The 26,115-nt window shown below is 42.3% G+C and overlaps 1 protein-coding gene across 2 annotated transcripts in view; it reads left to right on the plus strand.

Annotated features, from left to right (window-relative positions):
* Nucleotides 1–26,115, plus strand: part of LOC132826896 (protein WWC2-like) — a 242,194-nt gene that overhangs the window by 137,912 nt on the left and 78,167 nt on the right. For both annotated transcript variants that reach the window (XM_060843176.1, XM_060843185.1), the window contains exons 3-4: nucleotides 11,203–11,406; nucleotides 25,877–25,953. In XM_060843176.1, coding sequence (XP_060699159.1) covers nucleotides 11,203–11,406; nucleotides 25,877–25,953 — 281 coding nt within the window. The remainder of the gene's footprint in view (nucleotides 1–11,202; nucleotides 11,407–25,876; nucleotides 25,954–26,115) is intronic.

The raw sequence follows: 26,115 nt of genomic DNA on the forward strand, positions 1-26,115 counted from the left end.
ATAAACACCTTTTCAGCTTAATGATCTATATCTCAGTTTGGCTTCCATCAGGGCACTCAGCTCCTGCTCTCACCAGAACCTTGGTTCACCCACGGGCAAAAGACCTGAATGCCAGAGGCAAAGTGAGAATGACAGCCAATGATATTCGACTGAGTATGAAAACAAAGAAGAGTCCTACCTGGCACAAAGACGGATGGTTGTTATTGTTGGAGGCCAGTCATCTCAGTTCCAGGATATCTCTGCATTAGTCCCTCAGGGTAGTGTCTTAAGCCCAACCACCTTCAGCTGCTTCATCAATGACCTCCCCTCCATCAGAAGGTCAGAAGCGGAGATGCTTGCTTGCAATGGCCACAAACTCTGATTGAAAAATATTAAAGCCGTGGAAAGTTAGTTACATAATTGTAACAATTGAGGAAGTCACCACGTGAATTGAATACCTCTAGCTGTGCAGCGTTATTAAAAATACACAGCTTTTCCTGGAGGTTTTTCCACGCCTCATTAATGCTGTTTCACGAAACTGGAAAAAATGCCAGTATCTTACTGAGGAGACTTCGCATTCAACGCCCAATCCTCAATCCTCACATCCAACAACCTGCACTGAAAAATCTACTCACATTGACAGCCATTACAATTATATGACTTGAGTTGAGACAATACATAACACTTTAAATCTGTCAACAAGATTATAAATAAAACCATCCACACTATGCTAAAACAAAAGCCAGTTTGCATTATGCCTGATGATTTTTTATCCTTTTTAAAAAAAATCCCCTGATCTGCAACTTCAACAAAACCTAATCTGTTCTTCCTTGGACAATGCCTTATCCATGTATAAAACCTTTTTGAAATCCATCCTAATAAAGAATAGATGAAAGGGGATACAGCATGGTCAACTGTAGCTGAACTATAAGACGAGAAAGCTCAAAGCTACAGTGTCGTATTGGAGTTTGACAATTGGCCTTGATGTCCTGTTCCTAGGGAGGTGAGCTGATTCTTATCCAGCAGCATGGATGGACATGTGCCAAAGCAGTCATCCTTGGCTATAATACGATGTGTGGTTAAATAGTCTGCCAACACTAATTATCACTACCTGGTGAGTAAGAACTGCCACTTGTGCAAGGTGTCTAGACAGTAGGACCTCTGTTAGGTAATGTGGCTTGTTGGAAAGTTGGGAGGGTGTGAGGAAAGTAAATGAGTGAAGGAGAGGTATAACAGGAAGATTGAATAAATAGCATAGGACCATAGCAGGTTGTCCAGTCATTGCGCACTTGGTGAACTGTTTTGCAAATGTTGGACTCTGACAACAAGCTTAACTGTGAAAGCACATTTTCCATCACTTCAAACCTGACCTATATAAGGATAGATCATATCAAAGGGATTAAGGTTTGTTTGCTGCAAACATAGGAATATGCGAAACCATGGAACATAGCATGTGCAAACACCTCCACCCGTACTTCCCCTGCCTTCCCCATCCAACACCTTGTACTTGATTCCAGCAGCAATTTACAACCACATTAATTGACGTACTAATTTGGAAGAAATAAATCAAGAAGGGGAATAATTGAATGGATCGCTCATTACAGGGAAATTTTGAAAAATCTTTTGCTCATTGCTACACATTCATTCACTTTATTATTCACTTCCAGGACAATCACAGGAACTCATGCATTAGCAGCTTCCGATCAGATTTCATGGTAAAATGTTCAACTCTTCCCCTCACTTTTGGCTTGGGTTCCAAGACACAAAATTGGTATCAAGGGAGAACAGTTAATTATTATTCAGAATTACTACTGAATATTCAACAGCAGCAACCACATTGAGTATGTGATTTTAATAGTAGTGGGCTTACAGCTTGGAGCGCAGTGTTCACAGTCAAAGTGGGCATGTGCATGCATTGGAACTGCACTTAACTAGTGCCTGAAGGCATTTGTGTTACAATGATGTGAATCAATTGGATCTTTTATCTGAAAGACCTGGTGTAAGCATTTTGTTCTGAGCATGGCAGCATTGAGGTGACAATGGTAGCAGGTGAGTGGGAAAACCAACTTGCATGCCCTTGACCAGGTTTTGTTGTCTATTGCCCTGGAGAAATGGTAGTGAGGTGCCTTCTTAAACTGTTGCAGTCATTAGGGTGTGGGAATGTACATAATGTTGTTGAGAAGAGAGTTCCAGGATTTTAACTCAACAACAGTAAAGGAACAGAGGTAAAATTCCAACTCAGATTGATGAGTGACTTGAAGGGATTTGGTGGTGGTGTATCTGCTGACCTTGGCCTTCTAGAAGGTAGTGGTTGTGGGTTTGGAAGTAGCTGTTGAAAGTGTTTTATGGAGGCTGAAGGAGATTACAGAGATCAGGAGAGGGATATCAGGAGAAAAGAACAATGAGAATTTTAAAATTGGGCATTGCCAGAAAGGCAGCTATTGTAGGTCAGTGATCTGGCAGGTGATTGTCTGGTGCACACCTTCATGTTCTCCCTCAAAAGTCACACATGGCATATTGTCATTCCTTCTGAGCTCTATGTCATAATCCTTGAATTATCTACTGAGCAACAAAATCAGAGAACTTTGAGGACGCAAACTTCGACAAAGAAGGCTCACCACCAGTGGCTGGATGCTACTCTGCATCTTCAACCTCAATGACCCCAACCCCAACATAGCTGGCCCCCTCCCCAGAGCTCCGGGACCTGGTCGATGGGCCCTGATGTAACACATGGTCTGGGCCCTGCCCACCACCACCCTCTGCAGGGGTACTAGGGCTGAACCAAGAACCATCAAATTTTCCTGTGACAGCATGTGTGAAAATGAAGAGAAAACATTGCTATTTCCACTTGAAAATGAAGGCTTGGAAATTCTCTCCTCCGATTGCGTGGACAGAAAAGACTTGCCTCTCACAATTAACAGGAAGATGGGCAGGCACGTGGGTACTTGTATAGAATGAGCTGCCAGAGGAAGTGGTGTAGGCTGGTACAATTGCAACATTTAAAAGGCATCAGGATGGGTATATGAATAGGAAAGGTTTGGAGGGATATGGGCCGGGTGCTGGCAGGTGGGACTAGATTGTGTTGGGGATATCTGGTCGACATGGACTGGTTGGACCAAAGCATCTTGTTTCCATGCTGTACATCTCTATGACTCTATGACGCACATTCAGTTCCTGGGAAGAGATGTTAAACCGAGGCTCAATTTATCTGCACCATTGGATATAAAAGATGTCATGGCATCACGCTGAAGAAGAGTGGTGCAGTGATCCCCAGTACCACAAATGTAAACCAGCTGATCATTGTCATTTTGCTATTTGCAGGAGCTTGCTGTGTGGATATGGCTGCCACCTCTCCTCCATTACAATAGTGACAGTTTTTCAAAACAGCACTTATTTCAGTGGCTGTAAAGCATGTTAGGATGTCTAGTGGTCATGAAAAGCACCATATAAGTGGAAGTCAGTCCTTTCCCTCCCACATTTCCCTCTCTCCATTCCTTTCTTGTACCCTACCTCCTTCCCTCTGTCCTCTCTCTCATCTTCCCTTCTTTCATCTCCTGCTCCCTGCCTTCCTTTCACTCTCTTCCTTTCTTCCACCTTTTCTTCTTTTCTTTCTTCCTTCCTTAATTCCTTCCTCCTTCCCTCTTTCACCTTTACTCACCCTTTTTTCACACTCTCTCTCCCTTCCTCTGTGCTTCCTTCTTTCTTTTTTCCCTTCTTCCCTATCTACTTGTTCCCTCCCTTTCTTCTTCCCTCCCATCCTTTGTTTGGTCCTCCCTCCCTCCCTTCCTTCCTTTGATCCTTCCTTCCTCCATCTCTCTCTTTCCAACACATGGGTACTTTTTGAAGCAGGACCCCTGGTTGTCTGTCTTTTCATTGCCCTGGTTCACAGTTACTTGCTTCCCTACTTCCTGCTCCTGAACAGTGGCCAGTCATGCCAGAGACCCTGAAACATGGACCTGCCTGAGCCGTGTGCCTCTGCTGCGGATGGCTTCACCGAAGGAGAGACTGGGAAAGCTTGTAGAACATGAGAGAGCGAAAATAAAAACAAAATCCTCCGTAAAGTTGCTGAAATGCACCAGTGATCCTCATTAAGATCGCAGTTATTGCTGCACACTGATAAATAATTTCATATTCATTCTAAAAATTGTGCTTGTTTTGCATCAGTTTGTTGTAGCCTTCATTTCCTATCAACTGTTTGTCCATAACTACTTTAGGTGAGGAGAGAACCCTTGATGATAACCCTTTTCCCAATCAATGACACTTTCTACAGTGTTGGTGGCCTCCAGAAATTCAAAACATTTGCATGTATATGGTATATTTGAAAACCACTGGATGTCTCAGTGTGGTTTACAGCCAATTAAGTACTTCATAGTCATTGTCATAATGTAGGAAAAACTGAAGCTAAGTTGTACATAGCTGCAAACAGCAATGTGATAACCAGATAATCTGATTTTATTGCATGTTAGTGTCATGGGATATTTAGATCCATTTGATGGAATAGGTGGAGGCTCAGTTTAAAATCACATTAAAATGACAGCATCTCAATTGATGAAGAGTCTTCATTGATGTGAAACATTAGTTCTGTTTCTCTTCACACATGCTGCTTGATCTGTTCATATATCCAGCATTGTTTTGGATTCACTTCAATACGTCCCCAATACTACAGTAGTGTAAACCTTGTCGTTAGCACTCAAATCAGAAGAGGGCCTTAAATCTGGAACCTTGTGATTCTCAGGCAAAAATGCTTACCAATTGAGCTACAGTTCACACGAATAATGTTAGATTAATGTTCTTGGGTTCTACCAGCTTTTATTTTCCCTCCACATAGATTTTGATGAGGAGTGAAAGCTGCAGCAACAACAAGGTAACTTAGGATTTGCATGCTATAATAATGGAGAAAGATTTGATGGAAATAGATGAAGAGCTTAGCCAAAGAGTCAAGCTTTATAGACTGTCCTTCATGAAGAGTGTTTGGGATCAAAAGGAGGAGGTTTTCAGGAATGGAGTCTAACCATCACCTTATGGAGCAAGGAGAGGGAGGGAGTCATGCATGGGGCCACAGGCAAATGAAGTTTTTTGGGAGGATGGGGAGGCAAAGATACAAAGGAATAAGGCCTTGAAAGAAGTTAAAGATGAAGATGAGAATTTTATGTTCGGTGTAGTAGTAATATCACTGGACTAATAATCCAGAATAAAAACCAAAAGAACTGTGAATGTTGTAAATCAGAAACAAAAACAGAAAATGGTAGAAAACTTCAGCAGGTCACCAGACCCAAAACATTAACTCTTACTTCTCTTCACAGATGCTGCCAGACCTGTAATAATCCAGAATCCTAGGTGAATGTTTAAGGGACAGGGGTTTGAATTCTATCATGGCAGATAGTGAAATTTGAACTCAATAAAAATCTGATACAATAGTGACCATGTAACCACTGTCATTTGACAAAAAAGCACATTTGGTTCACTGTTATACACATGGCTCCAGACCCAGCAATGTGGGTGACTCTTAATTACCTTCAGGACCATTATGGATAGGCAATAAATGCTGGTCTAGATAGTGATGGCCCCATTGCACAAATGAATAAAAACAAATATAAGTTGTTTTTATTCATATATGAGAATGGAGAAAGGGATCTGGGGTCAGAGAACTGCACTTCTCGGATTCCAGGACATACATATTAAACGGTAAAGTGCCTTATGAATGCCCAATGTAATGTTCCTTTGGTTGCTGCCTCTCTTACTGCTTTATACCGTCTGGGAGATTAATGAAGAGCAGCGTTTGATTAACAGGGACCTCAAACACCCTGAGGCTAGAACTGATGAAGAAAAGTTTGATTAAACAATCAGGAGTGAAGTTCAATTTGCCATGAAAGTTGGCACACAAACTCTCTAGTGCCTCTTTTAATTGAAACCCATTATAGCCAGCTCCAGAGAGCCAATTGTGAGTACCTCGGAGTAAATAGAAACAGTTAAGTTAAATGGGGCACACTGATAGAATTTCATGACAGCGCAGAATGCAGACAATCAATGAACCATAGCGATCTCATGCATGTTCCTTTCAATGCTATGAGCTGAAGAGTTATCTTTCACTTTTAATTAGCCCTAAAACACTTCACTCCAACAGAGAAATCACAGATTTGCAGAAGGGAAACAAGTGTCCCTTCTGTTTTACAGCCTTGCTCTCAGTGGAAGCCCCTCAGTTTCTGTAGAAGTGAGCAAAATAAGTAAGGTGGCAGTGTGTGAGATACAGGGAGCTGTAGCATGCAAAATGTTCCTAATGCTCTGTACTTCATCATCGTCACAACTGTGTCTGTCGGATCTACAGTAGAGAACACCAATCAGCTCTGCTCTGACTCTGTCTTAATAAGTAGCAGAAAATAATGAGAATGTGAAGCGGGTCCACTAGCATCTGCACTGAGAAAAGATGCCGCATCTTTAAGTGATGATTCTTCAGCAGAGCTTAACATTTCTTGACATGAACGACTGTCGCCATTGTTCCAATGGCCAGACAGTCACATGTGTCTCCAGCACAGACTGTGGAGTTGTGTGTCGGGACCATGCAGAGTCTCAGGGACAGCTGACTCCATGAGAATTATCTGCAAAGTGAGCATTGCTCATGGCCATTTGCCCTGCATCTGGAACTCTCTAAGAAAGCCCACTAAAGTCAACAACTTTGGGAGGATTTTAGCTCACTGACACTTAATATAGAATCTACTTTAACTCATGGTTAACTATTAAACTTAACTCCCTTACCACTTACCTCACCCCCAACCCACCCTGACCCTTGGCACCACCCAACTGCTGACATCTCCTGGATACCTGACACATCCCCTAGACTCCATGCACGCCTCCCCAGATCCAAATGACTTGATGGTAACTCCTTGCCCACCTGACAGCCTCAGGCCTGACCCAATGTCACTTTGCTGGACTCACTCCCACTGTAGACCCATCCTAACTGTCACAGTTCTAACAAACACACAAAGCATTTTACTCATACATGAGGAATAAGGTCGGGCCGATCAGGGATAGTGTAGGGAACTTGTGCATGGAGTCTGAGCAGATAGGGGAAGCCCTAAATGAGTTTTTTACTTCAGTTTTCACTCAGGAAATGAACATTATTGTGAGTGAGAACTTTGAGGAGCTGGGAAACAGGCTTGAACAGATCGAGATTGAGGAGGTTGATGTGCAGGAAATTTTGGCAAATGTTAACATTGATAAGTCCCCAGGGCCAGACCAGACTTATTCTAGATTGCTCCGGGAAGCGAGAAAGGAGTTTGCTAAGCCATTGGCAAAGATCTTTGTTTCCTCACTCTCCACGGGATTGGAGAGAGACAACTATTGTTCCTCTTTTCAAGAAGGGGAATAGGGAAATCCTTGGAAGTTACAGACCAGTCAGTCTTAAGTCTGTGGTCAGCAAGGTTTTGGAAAGAAATCTGAGGGATAGGATTTATGACTGTTTGGAAAGCATAGTGTGATTAAAGGCAGTCAGCATGGCTTTGTCAAGGGCAGGTTTTTGAGGAGGTGATGAGACAGGTTAACGAAGGTCAAGCAGTGCATGTGGTGTACATGGATTTCAGTGTGGCATTTGATAAGGTTCCCCATGGTAGGCTCATTCGTAAAGACAGGAGGTATGGGATCAGGGAGATTTGGTTGTCTGGATTCAGAATTGTTTGGCTGACAGAAGGCAGAGAGTGGTTGTCGATCGAAAGTATTCTGCCTGGAGGTCAGTGGTGAGTGGCATCCTGTAGGGCTCTGTTCTTGAGCCTCTGCTCTTTGTAATTTTTATAAATGATTGGATGAGTGGGTTGAGGGGTGGGTTTATAAGTTTGCCGATGACACAGAGGTTAGAGGTGCCGTTGATAGTATCAAGGGCTATTGCAGGCTGTAACACAACATTGACAGTATGCAGAGCTGGGCTGAAAAGTGGCAGATGGTGTTCAACCAGGATAAATGTGAAATAATTCATTTTGGAAGTTCGAACTTGAATGTTGTATATAGGATTAAAAACAGGATTCTTGGCAGTGTGGAGGAACAGTGGGATCTTGGTGTTCAAATACATTGATCCCTCAAAGTTGCCACCCAAGTGGATAGGTTTATTAAGAAAGCATATGGTGTTTTGGCCTTCATTAACAGGGCGATCGAGTTTAAGAGCCACAAGATTTTGCTGCAGCTGTACAAAACCCAGTGAGACCACTCTTGGAAAATTGTATCCAGTTCTGGTCACCTATTATAGGAAAGTTGTAGAGGCTTTAGAGAGGGTGCAAGTGAGGAGGATCACGAAGATGATGGACTGGAGGGCTTGTCTTACAAGGCGAGGTTGACTGAGCTCAGACTTTTCTCAACCTAATCGAGGTATACAAGGTAATGAGAGGCATGGATAGAGTCAATAGCCAGAGACTTTTCCCCAGGGCAGGATTGACTGCCATAAGGGTTCATAGTTTTAAGGTGTTAGGAGGAACGTATAGAGGAGACGTCAGAAGTAGGTTCTTTACGCAGAAAGGTGCGAGTGCATGGAATGCATTGCCAGCTGTAGTGGTGGAAGCAGAGTCATTAGCGACAGAGTCATTAGCGACTGCTTGACATGCACATGAACAGCAGTGAGTTGAGGGATGTGTTGGTTAGGTTATTTATTTTAGATTAGGATTAATCCTTGGCACAACATCATGGCTGATGGACCTGTACTGTGCTGTACTTATCTATGTTCTATGTCTAAACACACCTTTGCGACCTAACCCAATGTACTTCCACCCATTACATATTTTCTGTTTTGAGGTGCTAATGCTCTAAAGGTATATTTCCAGATGGATTTCTTCTTGATATTTTCAGTTTTGGATTTTTGATCAAGTTCTTATTCTGATCATTTATTTTAAATGGAGCTTTAATAAGTTAAATCTTTGACATATTGCCATTGGCTTGGGTGGTGCATTAGCTTCTTAATGTTAGGTTTGTCTCCTTGCTCTAATCTATTTTAATCAGAGACACTGCAAGCTGCTGTTAAATCTGTGGAATGTACAGATTTAACACTGATCTGTCTAACCTAATGAATACCAATTGGTGATTGTGGGCCACGACTACGATAGATTCTTAAAAAGAACATTAGTAAGAACAATAGGCCATTTAGCCCACCAAGACAGCACCAACCCTCTGAAAATCATCCCACCAAGTCTCACTTCCCTACCCTATCTTTCCCATGGCTAATTCATTTAACCTACACATCCCAGGACATTATGGACAATTTAGCCTGACTAATCCAACTAACCTGCACATCATTGGACTATGGGAAGAAATCAGAGCACCCAGAGAAAACCCATGCAGCCATAGGTCGAGCATGCAAAATCCACACAGGCAGTCACCTGAGGATGGAATTGAACCCAGGTCCCTGGTGCTGTGAGGTAGCAGTGCTAAACACTGAGCCACCATGCTATTCAGTAAGATCACAGCTGATTCAATTGTGGCTGTAATTCCATCTCTAGCCTGAACCCATTAATTTTAGTTCCCTTATTGATCAAAAACCTGTCTCAGCATCATTGCACTCAATCCACGTTAGTCTCTGTGCTCTGTGGCTAGGATTAATCCCTTCGAGTTCTCCTGATGATGTATCTGGTAAACTAGTTAGAAACTGAATCATCCATATCAAAACAAAATCACAGTTTCAAGCCCAAGTTCACATACAGTTAGCAGGTCACAATGGAGGCAAATACTCCACCTGCTCTAGAATGGAAAATATTGGTCAGACTGTTATTGATTACTGTGGTAACCCCGATGAAGGTCCATGTATGTTCACATCGAAAGAGGATAAGATGGGCATAAGTTCTGTGGCAGCCCTAACAACTGCACAGAACTCTTTACATGTAACAAAATATGCCTATGGTGATGAGCTAGAAGATGGACTTTGGCCTGGAATTGCACCCCAGCAAGGAGTGAGTGCTTTGAGAGACGGGTGATTATTTGTATGAAAAAAGAAAGTAAAATAGTTCATTGTATGTACGCAATATCAATTATACATTGTTGTTTTCTTAAAGTTAAGACTCAAAAGTCCGTTAGAATTACAGCAAAGAAACAGGCCATTTAATCCAACTTCTCTGTGCCAATATTTATACAGCCGTATGTGCTTCCACGCAGTCCCCTTCATTTAATCCTATCAGCATATTCTTCTGTCAGTCTCTCCTCCATGTATTTATCTTGGCTCAACTACTCCAAGCAGTGGCAAGTACCAGACCTGACCGTGCTCAAGCATTGTTGATGATGAGCTTGCTCAGGACTGATGGACTCTCTTTAAGCTATATTCTTCTAATTTTTTTATTTCTTAGAACTATTCAAAATGGCACCGATCGTGGCGACAGTGGAAAAGCTTTTCGCTGTATAATTCACTGTAAAATGCATGTTACAATAAAATCATTTTGGCCTGATTTTGTTTTGCATTTTGCATGAATGTAGGGCGTGTAAACGATTGGCTGATCTAACTTTGCCTGTTTAAATTGTTGCAAAATATTAAAAGCCCAGGAGGGTATCTAATCTTAATTGAGCCATTATGAAGAGGTAAGGAAAAGAGGAATGAGGGATCACTCCAGACTAAACATTTGTCCCTCTTGATGTCCAGTTTCTGAGTAACATTGACGATCATTGGGTGAGGCTATGAGTGCCCACCACTGTTGGCAGGGAATAATATGTGAAGCATTGGACACTAAAGCTGGATTTGAGCATGTTATAGAAATAAGTTATCATTCAAATCAGTAGGGTAAAGACAGGATGAATCCCTTGTTTTATTTGGTGCCCTCGTCAGTGTCCTTGCCTCCTTCCTGTGAAGTTGAAAAGTGTGGCACTGGAAAAGCACAGCAGGTCAGGCAGCATTTGAGGAGCAGGAGAATCGATGTTTCAGTCATAAATCCTTCATCAGCCCTTTTCCAATACCACACTTTTCAACTCTGATCTCCAGCATTTGCAGTCCTCACTTTCTCTTTTCTGTGAAGTAACTTGCAGTTTTTCTTTGGTGGCCATCGTGTCAAGTTAGGTTATTTTTCTCAACATACTGAACGGTAATGCTTTGCTTTTAAGTGGGGATATTAGATAACCATGACCAGCAGCCCAGAGGTCCTGAGTGCGAGGTGGCAAGAAATCCAAATGTTTCTGAGTTAAAATAATGGGGTCCGGCATCGGCCTTTCAGCCCCTCAAGCCTGTTCTGTCTTGAATTAATGAAAAACCTATCACTCTTACCCATTCAGAAACAACGCAGTTAGAGGACCCACGGGCACAATGGAGGAAAGAGCAGGAGCGAATGCTGAAGGATTACCTAATGGTGGCACAAGATGCACTCAGCACTCAGAAGGAACTCTACCAAGTTAAAGAGCAAAGGCTAGCACTAGCCATTGACGAGTACATGCATCTCAATGACGTCTGGAAAGACAAGTCTAGTTCCCGGACCAGTCGTAAGTATCAATAGAAAAGAAGTGGATATTTGACTGTGTTCCCAGTTTACCTTACAAACTCTTGAACCAGTTCAGCTTACAGTTAGTGTCTATGACAGTGTTTCATATGAATGAATTAATATTTGAAATTATCTGTCAATGAAAATACTCTTTCACTCAGCTGCTGCCAAATAATCCTGCTTGAAGTGTGAACCATCAATTCAATGTAGCTCAACCGAACATTATCACTGACACAACCTTAATAACACAGTTGTTTACCAGAACTTTACAGAGTCACACTGAAATGTGGCTTTATTGCAGAGCTTCAGGCAAATAGAACATTTACTGAATGTTCATAATTGAAATTTCAAACAATTGTTTATAGAATGTTTGCCTGAAGAACTGTGCTTACAGTCTGGATTAGAGTGGGTCCCACTTGGTGGCTAATGGAAATTAGTGGTAATTGAGAATTCCTGTACACAGTGAACAGAATTTTAACAATCCTCCACTGTTGGGTGGGGGTCCACAAAATTCCCTGGGTTGCCCTCCCTCCTATCACACCTCACCCCTCCCACACGTCCCACCTCCCACACACCCAGCAGTATGTTTGCAGATATAGGAATGGGTGTGGGGAAACCTGGAGCTGCTCACTCATCCTTGTCTCCGACCAGCCACTGTTCTCAACCTTTGAAGCTAGTGGGATGAATTGAGTGATGGGGGTTAGGATGAGGTTTAGCAGGTCACTTCCGCCAAAACTCAGGGTTTTCCTCCTGGGGTTGCTCCCCCACCACTGCCCCCATTCCTGCCTCCAGCATCTACCTCTGGACCTCAAATCCATTCTTTGTTGAGAGATGCCTTGTATTCACCTGGTCCTGGTCTCCTGGATTTTGCATTTGTGGAGCTCTTTGTTGTCTCTTTGCTGGCCATCGCTACAGATATGGAGCTATCTGTAAACAAACCCAGGATATAGAATAGTAAAGCACAGGAACGGGCTTTTCGGCCCACCATGTCGTGCCAAACATGATAACATTCTAGACCAATCCCATCTGCCTGAACATGGCCCACATCCCTCTATTCCATGCTTGTTCATGTGTCTGTATAAATGCCTCTTGAACTTTGTTATTGTATCTGCTTCTACCATCTCCCCAAGCAGCACGTTCCTGACACCTTCCACTCTCTGTGTGAAAAACCTTCCCTGCACATCTCCAATCAGATCACCTCCAGCCTGGTTGTGGGGATGCTGTCATCACAGGGTATGGTTCCTGTTGACTCTCCATTTTATGGGGGGACCCTCACGCCTCCAAAACCTCCTAATCGCCGAGCTTTTAGATCAAGCTTGGCTATTGGTATTTGACCTACATTCCATCCTCAGGTAGGTGTCAGTACCTTTCTCAGATTGCAGGACTGGGGAAATTTTAAACGCTTGTTCATTATTTCAGGACTGAGGAAATTATAGATACTTGTTCGATATTTCAGGATTAGGGAAGTTATAGAGTCATAGAGATGTACAGCATGGAAACAGACCCTTCAGTCCAACCCATCCATGCCGACCAGATATCCCAACCCAATCTAGTCCCACCTGCCAGCACTTGGCCCATATCCCTCCAAACCCTTCCTATTTATATACCCATCCAAATGCCTCTTAAATGCTGCAATTGTACCAGCCTCCACCACTTCCTCTGGTAGCTCAATCCACACATGTATCACCCTCTGTGTGAAAATATTGCCCCTTAGGTCTCTTTTATAACCTTCCCCTCTCACCTTAAACCTATGCCCTCTAGTTCTGGACTCCCCCACCCCAGGGAAAAGACTTTGCCTAATTACCCTATCCATCCCCCTCATAATTTTGTAAACCTCTATAAGGTCACCCCTCAGCCTCCGACGCTCCAGGGAAAACAGCCCCAGCCTGTTCAGCCTCTCCCTATAGCTCAAATCCTCCAACACTGGCAACATCTTTGTAAATCTTTTCTGAACCCTTTCACGTTTCACAACATCTTTCCGATAGGAAGGAGACCAGAATTGCACACAATATTCCAACAGTGGCCTAACCAATGTCCTGTACTGCCGCAACATGACCTCCCAATATTCAGTATTGGGGAAGTTATTGATACTTGTTCTATATTTCAGGACAGAGAAGTTATTGAAACTTGTTTAATGTTTCAGGATTGGGGAAGTTATAGACGCTTGTTCTAAATTTCTGGGCTGAAGAAGTTATAGGTACTTGTTGTATATGTCAAGATTGGGGACATTAAAGGTACCACATTTGGCAGTGGGTACTTATCCTATATAAGTGGATTGAGTGGGGCAGCAGGTATTTATCCTCTATTACAGGATTGTAAGAAACTGCAGGTTTGTAACAACAATGATCTGCCTAAAGGCAAATCCTCTGCTCATTTCTCCACACTTCACAGACTTCCACTTCCACTTTCAGTTGCCTGTAGGACCTTCCATTTTAAATTTCAGTTTTAAAATCATGATCATTCTCTTTCTACTTTTGGCATCCATCCCCTTAATTTTCCTTCAGCCACTTCATTCTGCATGTTTATATACCTTGGATTGTGACCTTGATGCCTTGAATTGATAATAGTTTAAGAATCTTTCTTCTGTTACTGTCCCTCGTGTCTTCTCCGACTAACCCATTCTACTCTTCTCCAGAACCACATTTCACAACTCTCTAGAGTCTTTGGATGCCTGACTTTCTCAACGTATACATTTCAGCCCCTACAATGGACACACCAAATCACAGACTCGATCATTTTTTTCTTGAGTGCCTGTCATTACAGGTCTGTATGTGTGCTATGCTTACAGGACTGTGTAGGGCAGGAGACACTTGTCCTAAGTCATTTTATGAATGTATTGGCTGCTGTTCTTGTATTTGCTTCTTCCTCCTTCTATTATGGTAAAGCTGTGGTGCTCTATGTTGAGTGTTTCTTCAGATATACAGAGGAGTTTGGATTAAGAGCTTATCATATCTGAATAGATGATGCACTGCATTGTGTCACAGCATGTCATGACACAAACTTTTAAAAAGTGTAGTGAATCCCTCATTTAGTCCAATGCAATGTCTCTATCATTGTTACTCCTGGCTTGTTTAAACAACCTTCTATACAATCCAACATCCACATTTCTATTGCTTTACATTCCTTCACTTTTGTTTCCTGCACGGACTGCCCGTCACTTTGCCTTCCCCACACCTGTTCTGCTGCTTTTCTTTTTCATTGCTTTCCCCATTATTATACCCTTTCCCAATCTGTCCTTGTTTTCGACAGGATGATGAGTTGTGCCCTGGTCACAAATCTACAGTGTGTTTCATAGCCTCTATCTTCTCTTGCTTTGATTCCCAACTCATAATTTATTTTACTTTAAATTTAACTTGTGGTGTTTCAAGAGATTTTTCGGAAAGCGCAGGAAAATTCGAGAAGCTCCAAGTTGAAGCCGAATGCCAATTCCTGCCGTGAAAGTCCTTTCAATGAAGAACAATGTCTAAACTCCACACAGTCTTGTAATAAATAACTGGGCCCTCAGCAACACACTGTCTTTTCAAATAAGTCAAGTGCCTCATTTCCACGCAACATATCCTACAATCCTACAACATATCAATTGAGGAAACCTGATTGACTCGGACAAGTTGGGCCGATGGGTCTGTTTCTGTGCTTGAGTCTTTAGGGCAAGTACCATCGTGAGAAAATAACCCAAGGTGCCCCAGAGAAGTGCAAATCTGATAAAAAGTGACCTGGTCAAGGGAAGAGACACCAAGTTTTAGACAGAGAAGTGGGTTTTAAGAAAGGCTGTAAAACAAGAGAAAGACAGGTCGAGGAGTAAAGAAAGGGAATTCCTTTCTTTAAGGCTCAGATGCAGAAATGTTTGAAATGATTATTATGAAACTTTGGAGTAAATTAAGCTAGTAACCAACTTGGATTCTCCTTATTATGTCCTATGGGATTTCAGAAATAAAAAGATTACATTTTAAAATTTCCAAACCAAGGAATTAAATTGGACAGCTACAGTGAATACTCAGCAGCATTCTGTGGTCACAAGTTTGATGGAAAGAAGTCTGGCTTTATTGAACCAAGACTGTTCAGTGGATTGCATGGGCAGGACGTTCGCTCCGAGATGCAAGCAGGACCAAAGATGGGTGTGTTATTCTGGGCTAGCACCCCGATTATCTGACACAAATCAGCCCCTGAATCATTTTGCTAGAGACTGGACTGGGCTCGAACAGTGTGTTATGGGGAGATAGTTTAACTCATTGAAAAGCAGTGAAGCCCCATAACCTGAGGGCTACTTTTAACACCAACAACAGATTCCCAACCTAAGCAGTAAAATCCTGACCCATATATTTTGTAATTAATCCTCCCAAAGCATCTTCCATTTCTCAGATTAATATATTTTAGTTACATTGTCAAACTCATTTGTAAACATCCATATTGAAACATTCCAGACATTGTTTTTGACACCTGATTGGTTTGAAGCAAGCATTTCGGTCAATTATTGCAGTTTTATTTATTCACTAATCAATGTCTTTTGCAAGTACAGTGGATCTATTTCTGGATTGTGCTTAGTTTTATCTTTTGATTAGAGCTTACAAAAAGACTATTTATGTTGTTACAGTGAAGATGGTGTATGTTGTGTGAGTGAATGCTGTAATTACAGCATGAAGAAAAAGTGTAGTGTCACTTAATGGCCTTGAATGCTCTTTGAATGGCTGAATTACAAAACTCTGCTTCATTTTGAAGAGTGAACACTAACGCATTCTTTTACAAAAAGACTTGACACACATGCTTCCCGTCTTTGCTCCATGCATTGACAATACTTAAAAGCTGAACTAATCCAATAAGGTGTATAGAACCATTTTTAGATTGTCTATTAACACATTTGGAGTTTCCCTGATAATACAGCGAGGTTTATCCACTTGGTGACAGTTACCTACATGGAGTAGGTTAGACAGCTTGTTTGAGTTGAATTAGCTGATTTCAGCCTGAACCTTGGAAAAGTTACTACATCTTCAGCTGCCCTGGATCAAGAAGAGAGAAATGGACATAGATAAGGGCATGGATGTTAGGTTTGGTCTTAAGTGTAAAGGATTTGCCCTGAGATAATCAATAGCTCATAAAGAGGAGTACCAAAAGGTGCTTGAAATCTTTGAAACTGTAGCACACCGTGATGAGGTGGTGAGGTGATCCAGTATGAAGTGCTGAGGACAGGTTAGGTGTGAGGCTGAGCTGGGTGAGAGCTATTGAGTGAACATATTGCTTGCAGCGGTGAGAGTTGTTGGTCCATGAGCTTTGATGCGATGTTTGAGGCTGTGACAGAGTTAGTGAGTGGTGGTCCACTAAGTGTGAAGTAGCAGAGAGAAGATGGTGGCACTTACTCATGGAAGACGAGTATGGTCCATTAACCTCATTCCTACCCTGCTGGGTGTCTTGCTTCACCTCAGATGTGGTACTGGCCTGGGCTGCAATCTGAGTCCAAGCTGGCTGGGTTGTGACCTCCTGTGATGCTAAGCTGAAAAAAAGACTACGCTGCTTTCCACCACCTCATCCACCAAAGGAGCGGCACTGTGGCTCAGTGGTTAGCACTGCTGCTTCACAGTGCCAGGGATCCAGGTTCGATTCCAGCCTTGGGCAACTGTCTGTATGGAGTTGGTACATTCTCCCCGTGTCTGCATGGGTTTCCTCTGGGTGCTCCCGGTTTCCTCTGGGTGCTCCCAGTTTCCTCCCACAGTCCAAAGATGTGCAGGTTAAGTGAATTGACCATGCTAAATTGCCAATCGTGTTAGGTACATCAGTCAGGGGTAAATTTAGGGTAGGTGAATGGGTCTGGGTGGGTTACTCTTCAGAGGGTCGGTGTGGACTTGTTGCGCCGAAGGACTTGTTTCCATACTGTAGGGAATCTAATCAAACACCTCCAAGGTCCTGGTCCATGAAGCAGTCAAAGAACTTGCCTTGCTGTTGGGCCACGTGTTGAATTTTGATGAACGATATCACCTCTCTCTGATGATACAATTTACCAAGAAAGGTGCCAATATTAGGGAGATGAAGAGTTAAAGATTGTATGAGAAAAGTGCCAACTGCCATGAATCTCACTCAACAAACTATTTTGACTTAAAATGGGAAAATTCTGTGCAGAATTTGAATTTCCCAGTCTCTTATCTTGTACTGTAATCATTGCTGTTGTACTGTATTTGGTGGAGTTGGCCTATTAACTATATTTATACTGAGTCATCAATTCTTACAGATGAAATATAAAGATGACCAAATATGAGTCAAATGGCTCTGCACTGAAATAGATTTGTGATTCTATATTGTAAGCCATTGACAAATTATCAAAGAAGCTGAGTTAATTCAAATCCCATCAGTTTCTGTTTTCTCAAGGTGGCCTGTGTAAATGTGTTTTATGAGTCTCCAGTTGATAATAAAATGCCTGAATTACATTCCTTAAAGTGATCCATTATTCTCAGAGGAGAAGAGATACATTAGTCTGTTGGTAATAGAATTGTACATGGCCTGTTGATTGATATTGAAAACACAACTTGGTCCTGCTCTCAGTGCTGTGTTGGGAGATGCAGATTGCATTTCTTCCTTGAAGCAGGAGCGCATCACTCACAATGCTTCAGGAACAAAAATGGGATTCTATTTTTGAAGTTCACATTGATGACTGGATGCTGCTGAAAGGCACCGAATACATTATCTAGAACACATAATTGTGATGAATTGCTTTTAAGCAATATGATGGAGAATTGAGTATCAGAAGTAATTAGTTAGGCTCGGTCCTATTGACAGTTGCATGGTCCTACTATCATCTGCCAATTATCAGGCCAAGCCAGATGTTTTCAGTGACCTGATGTTTGTCATCATGGAGTGTTTCATTATTGAAGGATTGCACAGAGATCTGAACATTGCACAATAATCTACATCCTGCTTTACTACCGACCTGATGCTAAAATGCAATTAATATCACAACTGCTTTAATAGTAACTATCTTCCCTCCCAGACAATGTGCTGACACATTGGTTAGTGATGTGACCTGTAGTATACTTTGATAGATAGAACATAGAACAGTACAGCGTAGAACAGGCCCTTCAACCCTCGATGTTGCGCCGACCTATGAACTATTCTCAGCCCGTCCCCCTACACTATCCCAAAATCATCCATGTGCTTATCTAAAGATTGTTTAAATCTCCCTAATGTGGCTAAGTTGACTACGTTAGCAGGCAGGGCATTCCATGCCCTTACCACTCTCCGCGTAAAGAACCTGCCTCTGACATCTGTCTTAAATCTATCACCCCTCAATTTGTAGTTATGCTCTCTCTTACAAGCTGATGTCACCATCCTAGGAAAACGTCTTTCACTGTCTACCCTATCTAATCCTCTGATCATCTTGTATGTCTCTATCAAATCCCCCCTTCACCTTCTTCTTTCCAATGAGAACAGACCCAGGTCTCTCAGCCTTTCCTCATAAGACCTTCCCTCCAGATCAGACAACATTCTGGTAAATCTCCTCTGCAGCTTTTCCACTGCTTCTACATCCTTCCTGTAATGGGACGACCAGAACTGTACACAATATTCCAAGTGTGGCCGCATAGGTGTTTTGTATAGTTGCAGCATGATATTGCGGTTCCGGAACTCAATCCCTCTACAAATGAAACCTAACACACCGTTTGATCATGAGGTCAAACTTGCTATTCTTCATGTGTTGAATCCACAGTCATTTAAAAGTTTCAGATAATAGCCTAAGCAGTGGGCGGATATCTTCCAAGTAATATTGACATCAGTGCCGTTAAAATAGATTCTCCACGTGAGCTGAGAGGACAGGGCACACGAACATCAGTAGCTAATAGCACCAGCTTCAAGGTCATGATCATCTAAATCCAACGTCACTGGGCCGGCCACGTGCTCAGGATACCTGGTTTCAACTACCAAAGCAAATTTATCTTCGCTCAACTCATGGAAAGGACTCACACAAGAGGAGGACAAAGAAAATTTAACAATGATGCCCTAAAGTCTTTTCTCAAGAAATGCAACTTAGATGTCAACGCATGGGAGACTCTCATTCAGAAGAAACCAAGTTAGAGGAACCTCCCTGTGAAGGGGCGTGATGCTTCAAGAACACCAGTCGGCAAGAGGAAGTACGGAAACAGAACCAGAAAAAGGAATGACAATGACCTCAAGTTCAAGGAGCACTTCCAACTCCCGCAAACAGATGCCAAATGTTTCATCAGAGATGTGGGTATAGGATTGGGTTCATCAGCCACATAAGGAACCACAAAACCCGTGTCGACTGACATAGAATTTTCTATGATTATACTCGCTAGTGAGTGGTTTTGGGGTCGCATGCTCACCACATATTCCAGCCTCTTCCCCAACTTTGAACACCACTGTCAGTGCTGTAGGTGATGTTGTTTAACTGCCCAATCTCTGATTGGACTTTGTAGCTCTTAGGAATAGCTTGACATACTTAATAAGCCAGTAGGTCTTGATGTATTCAATTAATCAGCTCCCACAGATGAAAAGATCACAGCCTAGATTCTGATATGCGCAAAGACAGGGTTGCCCCTTCTCCTGGTTTCATCCCAGGCTGTGGAACTTCAGTTCTGTTTACCCTAGCTAACAGGGCAAATAAACATTGAAGAGTCTAGAAAGTTGAGGAAAACAAGACAACAGTGATGCTTTTAGTAACCACTCTTATTGAAGAGTTTCACAGTAAAATTACTTTTGAGCTACAAAGATTGGGAAAACAGAAGTACAGAGAGGTGCAATGTAGAATAGGAGATCCCTGTGTTTATTTCATGGAGAATGTCCTGATGACTCATCCGTCCAGACTTCTGTGAAAAGGAAGAACTGTAAGAAAATGGATGATCAGCCATGGACAACTAAGCACATAAAGGATGGTATCAACTTGAAAATTAATACAAAGTGGCAAAGATTAGTGAGAAATTAGAGGATTGGGAAATTTTTAAAGATCAACAGAAAGCCATGAGAAAAGCTATAAACAAAGGTAAGATAGGTTATGAGCGTAAATTAGCTCCAAATATGAAAACAGATAGCAGAAGTTTTTACAAATAAATTATAATGATAAAGAGTGGCCAAGGTAAACATTGGTCCTTTAGAGGGTGAGAAGGGGGACTTAGTAAGTGAAATGGCAAAGGTGTTGAACAGGTACTTTGTGTTGGTCTTCAGTGGAAGACACAAATAACATGCCAGTAATTGATGGCAAGGTGGCTATGGCAGATGAGCAGCTAGAAACAATCATTATCACTAAAGAGGTAGTGTTGGGCAAGCTAATGGGGCTAAAGATGGACAGATCCCCTAGCCCTGATGAAATATATCCCAGTGTACGAAAAGAGATGGTGGTGGAAATAGCAAATGCACTCTTGGTATTGGACTCCAGGGTGGTTCCAGCATATTTGAAGATAGCAAATGTGACACCGCTGTTTAAAAATGGAGGTAGACAAAAGGTGGAAAACTGTAGGCCCATTAGCTTAACTTCTGTAGTGGGGAAATTGCTTGAATCTATAATCAAGGAAGAAACAGCAAGACATCTGGATAGAAATTGCCCCATCAGGCAGACTCAACATGGGTGGGTGAAAGTGAGGTCATATTTAACTAATTTTCTGGAATTCTTTGAGGACATTCCAAGTGTAGTGGACAATAGGGAACTGGTGAATGGGGTGTATCTGGATTTCCAGAAGGCATTCGACAAGGTGCTGCACCCAAGATAAAGGTACATGACATTACAGTTAATGTATTAGCATGGATGGAAGATTGGTTAACTAACAGAAAGCAAAGAGTGGGTTAAATGGGTGTTTTTCAGGTTGGAAATCAGTGGCTAGTGCTGTGTCTCAGGAATCAATGTTGGGACCACAATGTTTACGTTTTTAATAGATGATTTAGAGTTGCTGACCAAGTGCAATTGTGTCACAGTTCGCAGGCAGCACTAGAATGAGTGGTAAAACAAAATGTGCAGATGACACTGGAAGTCTGCAGAGGGATGCAGATAGATTAAGTGAGTGGGCACAGATCTGGCAGATGGAGTACAATGTTGGTAAATATTGTCATCTATTTTGGTAGGAGTAACAGCAAAATGGACAATTATTTAAGTGGTGAAAAAATTGCAGCATGCAGAAGGACCTGGATATCTTTGTGCATGAATCACAAAAACTTGGTTTGCATGTGGAGCAGGTAATTAAGAAGGCAAATGGAATATTGTCTTTCTTTGCCAGATGGATGAAGTTTAAAAACAGGGAGATTATGCTGCAGCTGTATTGGGTGCTGGTGAGGCCACACCTGGAGTACTGTGTGCAGTTATGGTCTTCTTACTTGAGAAAGGATGTACTGGCACTGGAGGGGATGTGGAGGAGATTCAGTAGGTTGATTCCAAAGTTCAGAGGGTTGGCTTTGAGGAGCGATGGAATTTTCTGGGACTATACTCATTGGAATTTAGAAAAATTAGGGGAATCTTATAGAAACATATAGGGAATAGATAAGGTGGTAGCAGAGAGGTTGTTTCCACTGGTGGGTGAAAGTAGAACAAGGGAACACAGCCTCAAACTAAGGGGGAGCAGATTTCGGACTGAGCTGAGCAGGAACCTCTTCTTTCAGAGAGTTGCAAATCTGTGGAATTTGGACGGCACGGTGGCACAGTGGTTAGCATTGTTGCCTCACAGCGCTAGAGACCTGGGTTCAATTCCCGCCTCAGGCGACTGACTGTGTGGAGTTTGCACATTTTCCCCATGTCTGCGTGGGTTTCCTCCAGGTGCTCCGGTTTCCTCCCACACTCCAAAAATGTGCAGGTTAGGTGAATTGGCCATGCTAAATTGCCTGTAGTGTTAGGTTCAGGGGTGAATGGGTCTGGGTGGGTGCGCGTCGGCGGATCGGTGTGGACTTGTTGGGCCGAAGGGCCTGTTTCCACACTGTAAGTAATCTAATCTTCCCAATGAACCAGTTGAGGCTACTTCGGTGAAAGTTTTGAAGGCAAAGATAGATAGACTTTTGAACAGTAGGTAATGAAGCGTTATTGTGAGTGGGTAGATAATGGAACTGAGGTTATGAAAAGATCAGCCTTGAATGGCAGAGCAGGCTCGAGGGGCCAGATGGCCTACTCCTGCTCCTATTTCTTCTGTTCTTATGACCTGGAACATCCCCATTAGTTACAGAACTCAGTAGATTAACATGGCATTTCCAGTCAGGCTACATTCCTCAATTTAGCTGAGAAAGAAAGTGGTTCTGATATGATTATTTACTGTTGGCTGTATGTTTTCTCAAATTATATGATAGGCTTTCCTATTCAGAAAACTAGGTCAGAACTGCAGTCCAGAAAACTGAACTGACCCCAAATTTAAATATTACCAAAGCGAATTATTATTTCAATTTCCCGGTTTTGAGACACCCTTCCTAAGGGCATATCTACTTGTTGTAACTCTTTACTGCTAATCCAATCCTTTAAATTATATAAAAGCTATTGTCATCTTTCATGCCCATGTGTGCATCCAAGATAAATGAGATATGACAATTGAGACCGACCTCATAACCCCAACCTCCTTCAAATGCTCATTAAAATTGAACTTGCGAGTTCTCCTCCAAGTCACACTCCATCCTGACTTGGAAATATATCACGAGTCCTTCTCTCGCTGGTCAAAATCCTGGAGCTGTTGCCCTAGTAGTGTAGTCAGTGAATCTGAACCATAAACTGCAGCAGCTCAAGATGGCAGCCCACTAGCACCTTCTTGAAGGCAATTAGCAACAAGCAACAATTGCTGTCTTATAGTGATACCCACATCCTGTGAATGAGCAAAAGAAAGCTCAGCATCGACCAAGGGAGCCTCAAGGCAATTATCTTCCTGTGATGACCATTGATAGGAGGTATGCTATAATTGGCCTCAACTCTCTTGGTTAGCTTGGGAATAGTGAATCCCTACATCTTACTGCTATCTAGTGAGGGTGGAGGGGGCTACAAATGTATGGGCTTCAGGTGAGAACAGGACTGCCATGGTTGTGTACCTGCTGTTTCTTATCAGTTAGTCATGGTCAATCGGATACTGGTGCCATTTGGCCTGTACTTAATCAAGGAGCCTACGATATCAGGAGGGGAGAACAGTTGGTAGAAAGGAAAAGGAAAGCATACACATGTTTTAAAAAAACTCCATATCTGAAAGTCCATCCACCATCTACTTTGTGACACTTAGATAGAGCAATGAAAAATGCATGAGAACAGAGAATGAGGAAAATACTTCAGAGTTATGCGACCATGACATTCTTAATTGGTCTCCATCCATCCTTTCCTTTATCTTCACCAATTTCTTTTTTTTTGAAGAGCACCTTATTCATGGTGTGAGTCATCCAACAGTTGTTACTACTGTTGCAGTATGTGGATTTTGTTTTGTGAATGCCTGCTCAAAGATGAGCTACATGCTTAAAATACCATGGGACTTGATAAACTAAAGAGGCATTGCTAGTGTTTTATTTACCCTGCAAAGTGATGTTAGACTCCTGAGGTTGATTTGATGCCATTTAGCTGTGCTTCCAACAAACAGATGTGCAGAGTATTTCTCAAATAGTCAGAATTTGGGAAGTGGAGGTGCACAATGCGACACAGGTGGCCTTGTCGATAAGGCATTGAAAGCTAACATGCAGGTGTAGCAAGACTGATGGCCTTAAAGGCTAACCTTCCAAGACAATTGAGTACAGCGGTCATAAAGTCTTGCTTCAGTTGTGTAAAAGCCTGCTCAGATTACATCTGGAGTCCTGTATATCGTTTTGTTCTCCGACAAGAGTAGATAAAGAAACAGCAGATGGAATTACAGTATGAGAAAATGTGAGGTTATGCACATTGGTTGGAAGAACAGAAACATTGGCTATTTTCGAAATGGAGAAGGGCTTCGGAAATCTGAAGCGTAAAGGGACTCATGAGTCATAGTTCAGGGTTCTGTTAAGGTTAGCACACAAGTTCAGTTGGTTGGTATTTAGGAAGTCAAGTGCAATGTTAGCATTCATTTCAATTGGGTTAGAATACAAGAGCAAAGGTGTACTGCTGAGGCCAGATAAGGCTCTGAACAGACCACATTTGGAATATCGTAAGCAGTTTTGGGTTCCATATCTAAACGATAATGTGGTGGCCTTGAAGGGGGTGCAGAGGAGGTTCACAATAATGATGCCAGGATGAAGGACTTGTCATATGAGGAGCGGTTGAAGAGTCTCGGTGTTTGATTGACTTTAGAAGGATGATGGGAAATCTCAGTGAAACTTAAATAATATTGACAAACCTGGATAGAATGGATGCAAAGAAGGTATTTCCACTGGTAGCAGAGACTAGAACCCAAGGACATAGCCTCAGTGAGAAGGGATGACTCTTTGGAACTGAGGTGAGGAGGAATTTCTTCACCCAGAGATTGGTTAATCTGTGGAACTCATTGCTACAGAGGGCTGTGATGGCCAGGCCGTTGAGTGCAATTAAGGCATGGATAGGTAGGTTCTTGAATGGTAAGGAGATTGAGGTTTATGGAGAAAGGCAGGAGAATGAGATTGAGAAGCCATGATCGAATGGTGGAGAAGTCTCGATGGGCCAAATGGGCCCAATTCTGCTCCTAAATCTTACGGTCTTATAGTTTTATCTCAGTGAAGATATTATTGCCACAGAGGGAGTGCAACAAGGTTTGATCAGACTTGTTACTGGAATGTTGGGACAGCCCTAAGAAGAGAGATTGGAAAACTGAGCCTGCAAAGATTTGAGAGGTGACCTCGTTAAAACTATCAAAATACTTTAAAGGATAGCCATTGTCGACCTAGATAAAATGTTCCCCTGGTTGGGGAGTCTAAACCTGGGGGCAGAATTTAAAAATGAGGAGGATACCACTTAGATTGGCAATGAGAAGTAATTATTTTGCTCCATGAGTTGTGAACCTGTTGAACTGTCTACCATGAAGGGCTGTGGTGGCTCAGTCTTTGAGTCTGTTTAAAGTCGAGCTTGATAGATTTTTGATTACCAAGGGCAGAAAGGATTATGGGGTGAATAAAAGGCATTGAAGTGTTCAATCAGCCATGATAATACTGAGTAGCAGGGAAGGCTCAAGAGGATGATGGCCTACTCCAGTTCCTGTGTTTCTGTAATATTGAGGAATTTAGTTCAAATGTTTCATTGTGCTTCCACTCCAAGCCATCAGTGTTGCCGATACATATTTGTAATGATACAAGCTTTTAGAATCAAAATTGGAGAACTGTACAACTGCAGAACATTCTTCCTTATAATGTAGTTCCCAGCTGCCACCCTTGACCGCCAGCACTGATAGATGGTGGTGTGCTTCAGCGTGTTCTGGTTGGCACATAGCCCTTCTGTTTTCTATGGGCTACCACTTCTTGGCACCTATAGCCCTGTTTGATCTTTTTATCTCTTAACAGTGGCTGTCGCACATTTGAAAAATGAAGTGACTGACTGCTAAGTTAAAATGAGGAGTCAAATTACAATTTTGAACTTGTTTTCACTGTTTCTTTTGCAGTGTTCTCAGGATCTTCATCAAGTACAAAGTATGACCCTGATATCCTCAAGGCAGAAATATCAACGACAAAGATCCGGGTAAGAATAACAGATGCTGAAGAAATTTGATTTCAACAGAAGTTTCACTGAGAAGTTGTGAGGTAGCGATCTCAAACCTAGTTATTTAATAATTTTGGCTGACAGTTTATAGGCTAACATCCAAAAATACTTCAGCAGTTAGCCGTGGCTTTTTGACTTTCA

The sequence above is a fragment of the Hemiscyllium ocellatum genome, chromosome 2, assembly GCF_020745735.1.
Source record: "Hemiscyllium ocellatum isolate sHemOce1 chromosome 2, sHemOce1.pat.X.cur, whole genome shotgun sequence".
Taxonomy (NCBI): Eukaryota; Metazoa; Chordata; class Chondrichthyes; order Orectolobiformes; family Hemiscylliidae; genus Hemiscyllium; species Hemiscyllium ocellatum.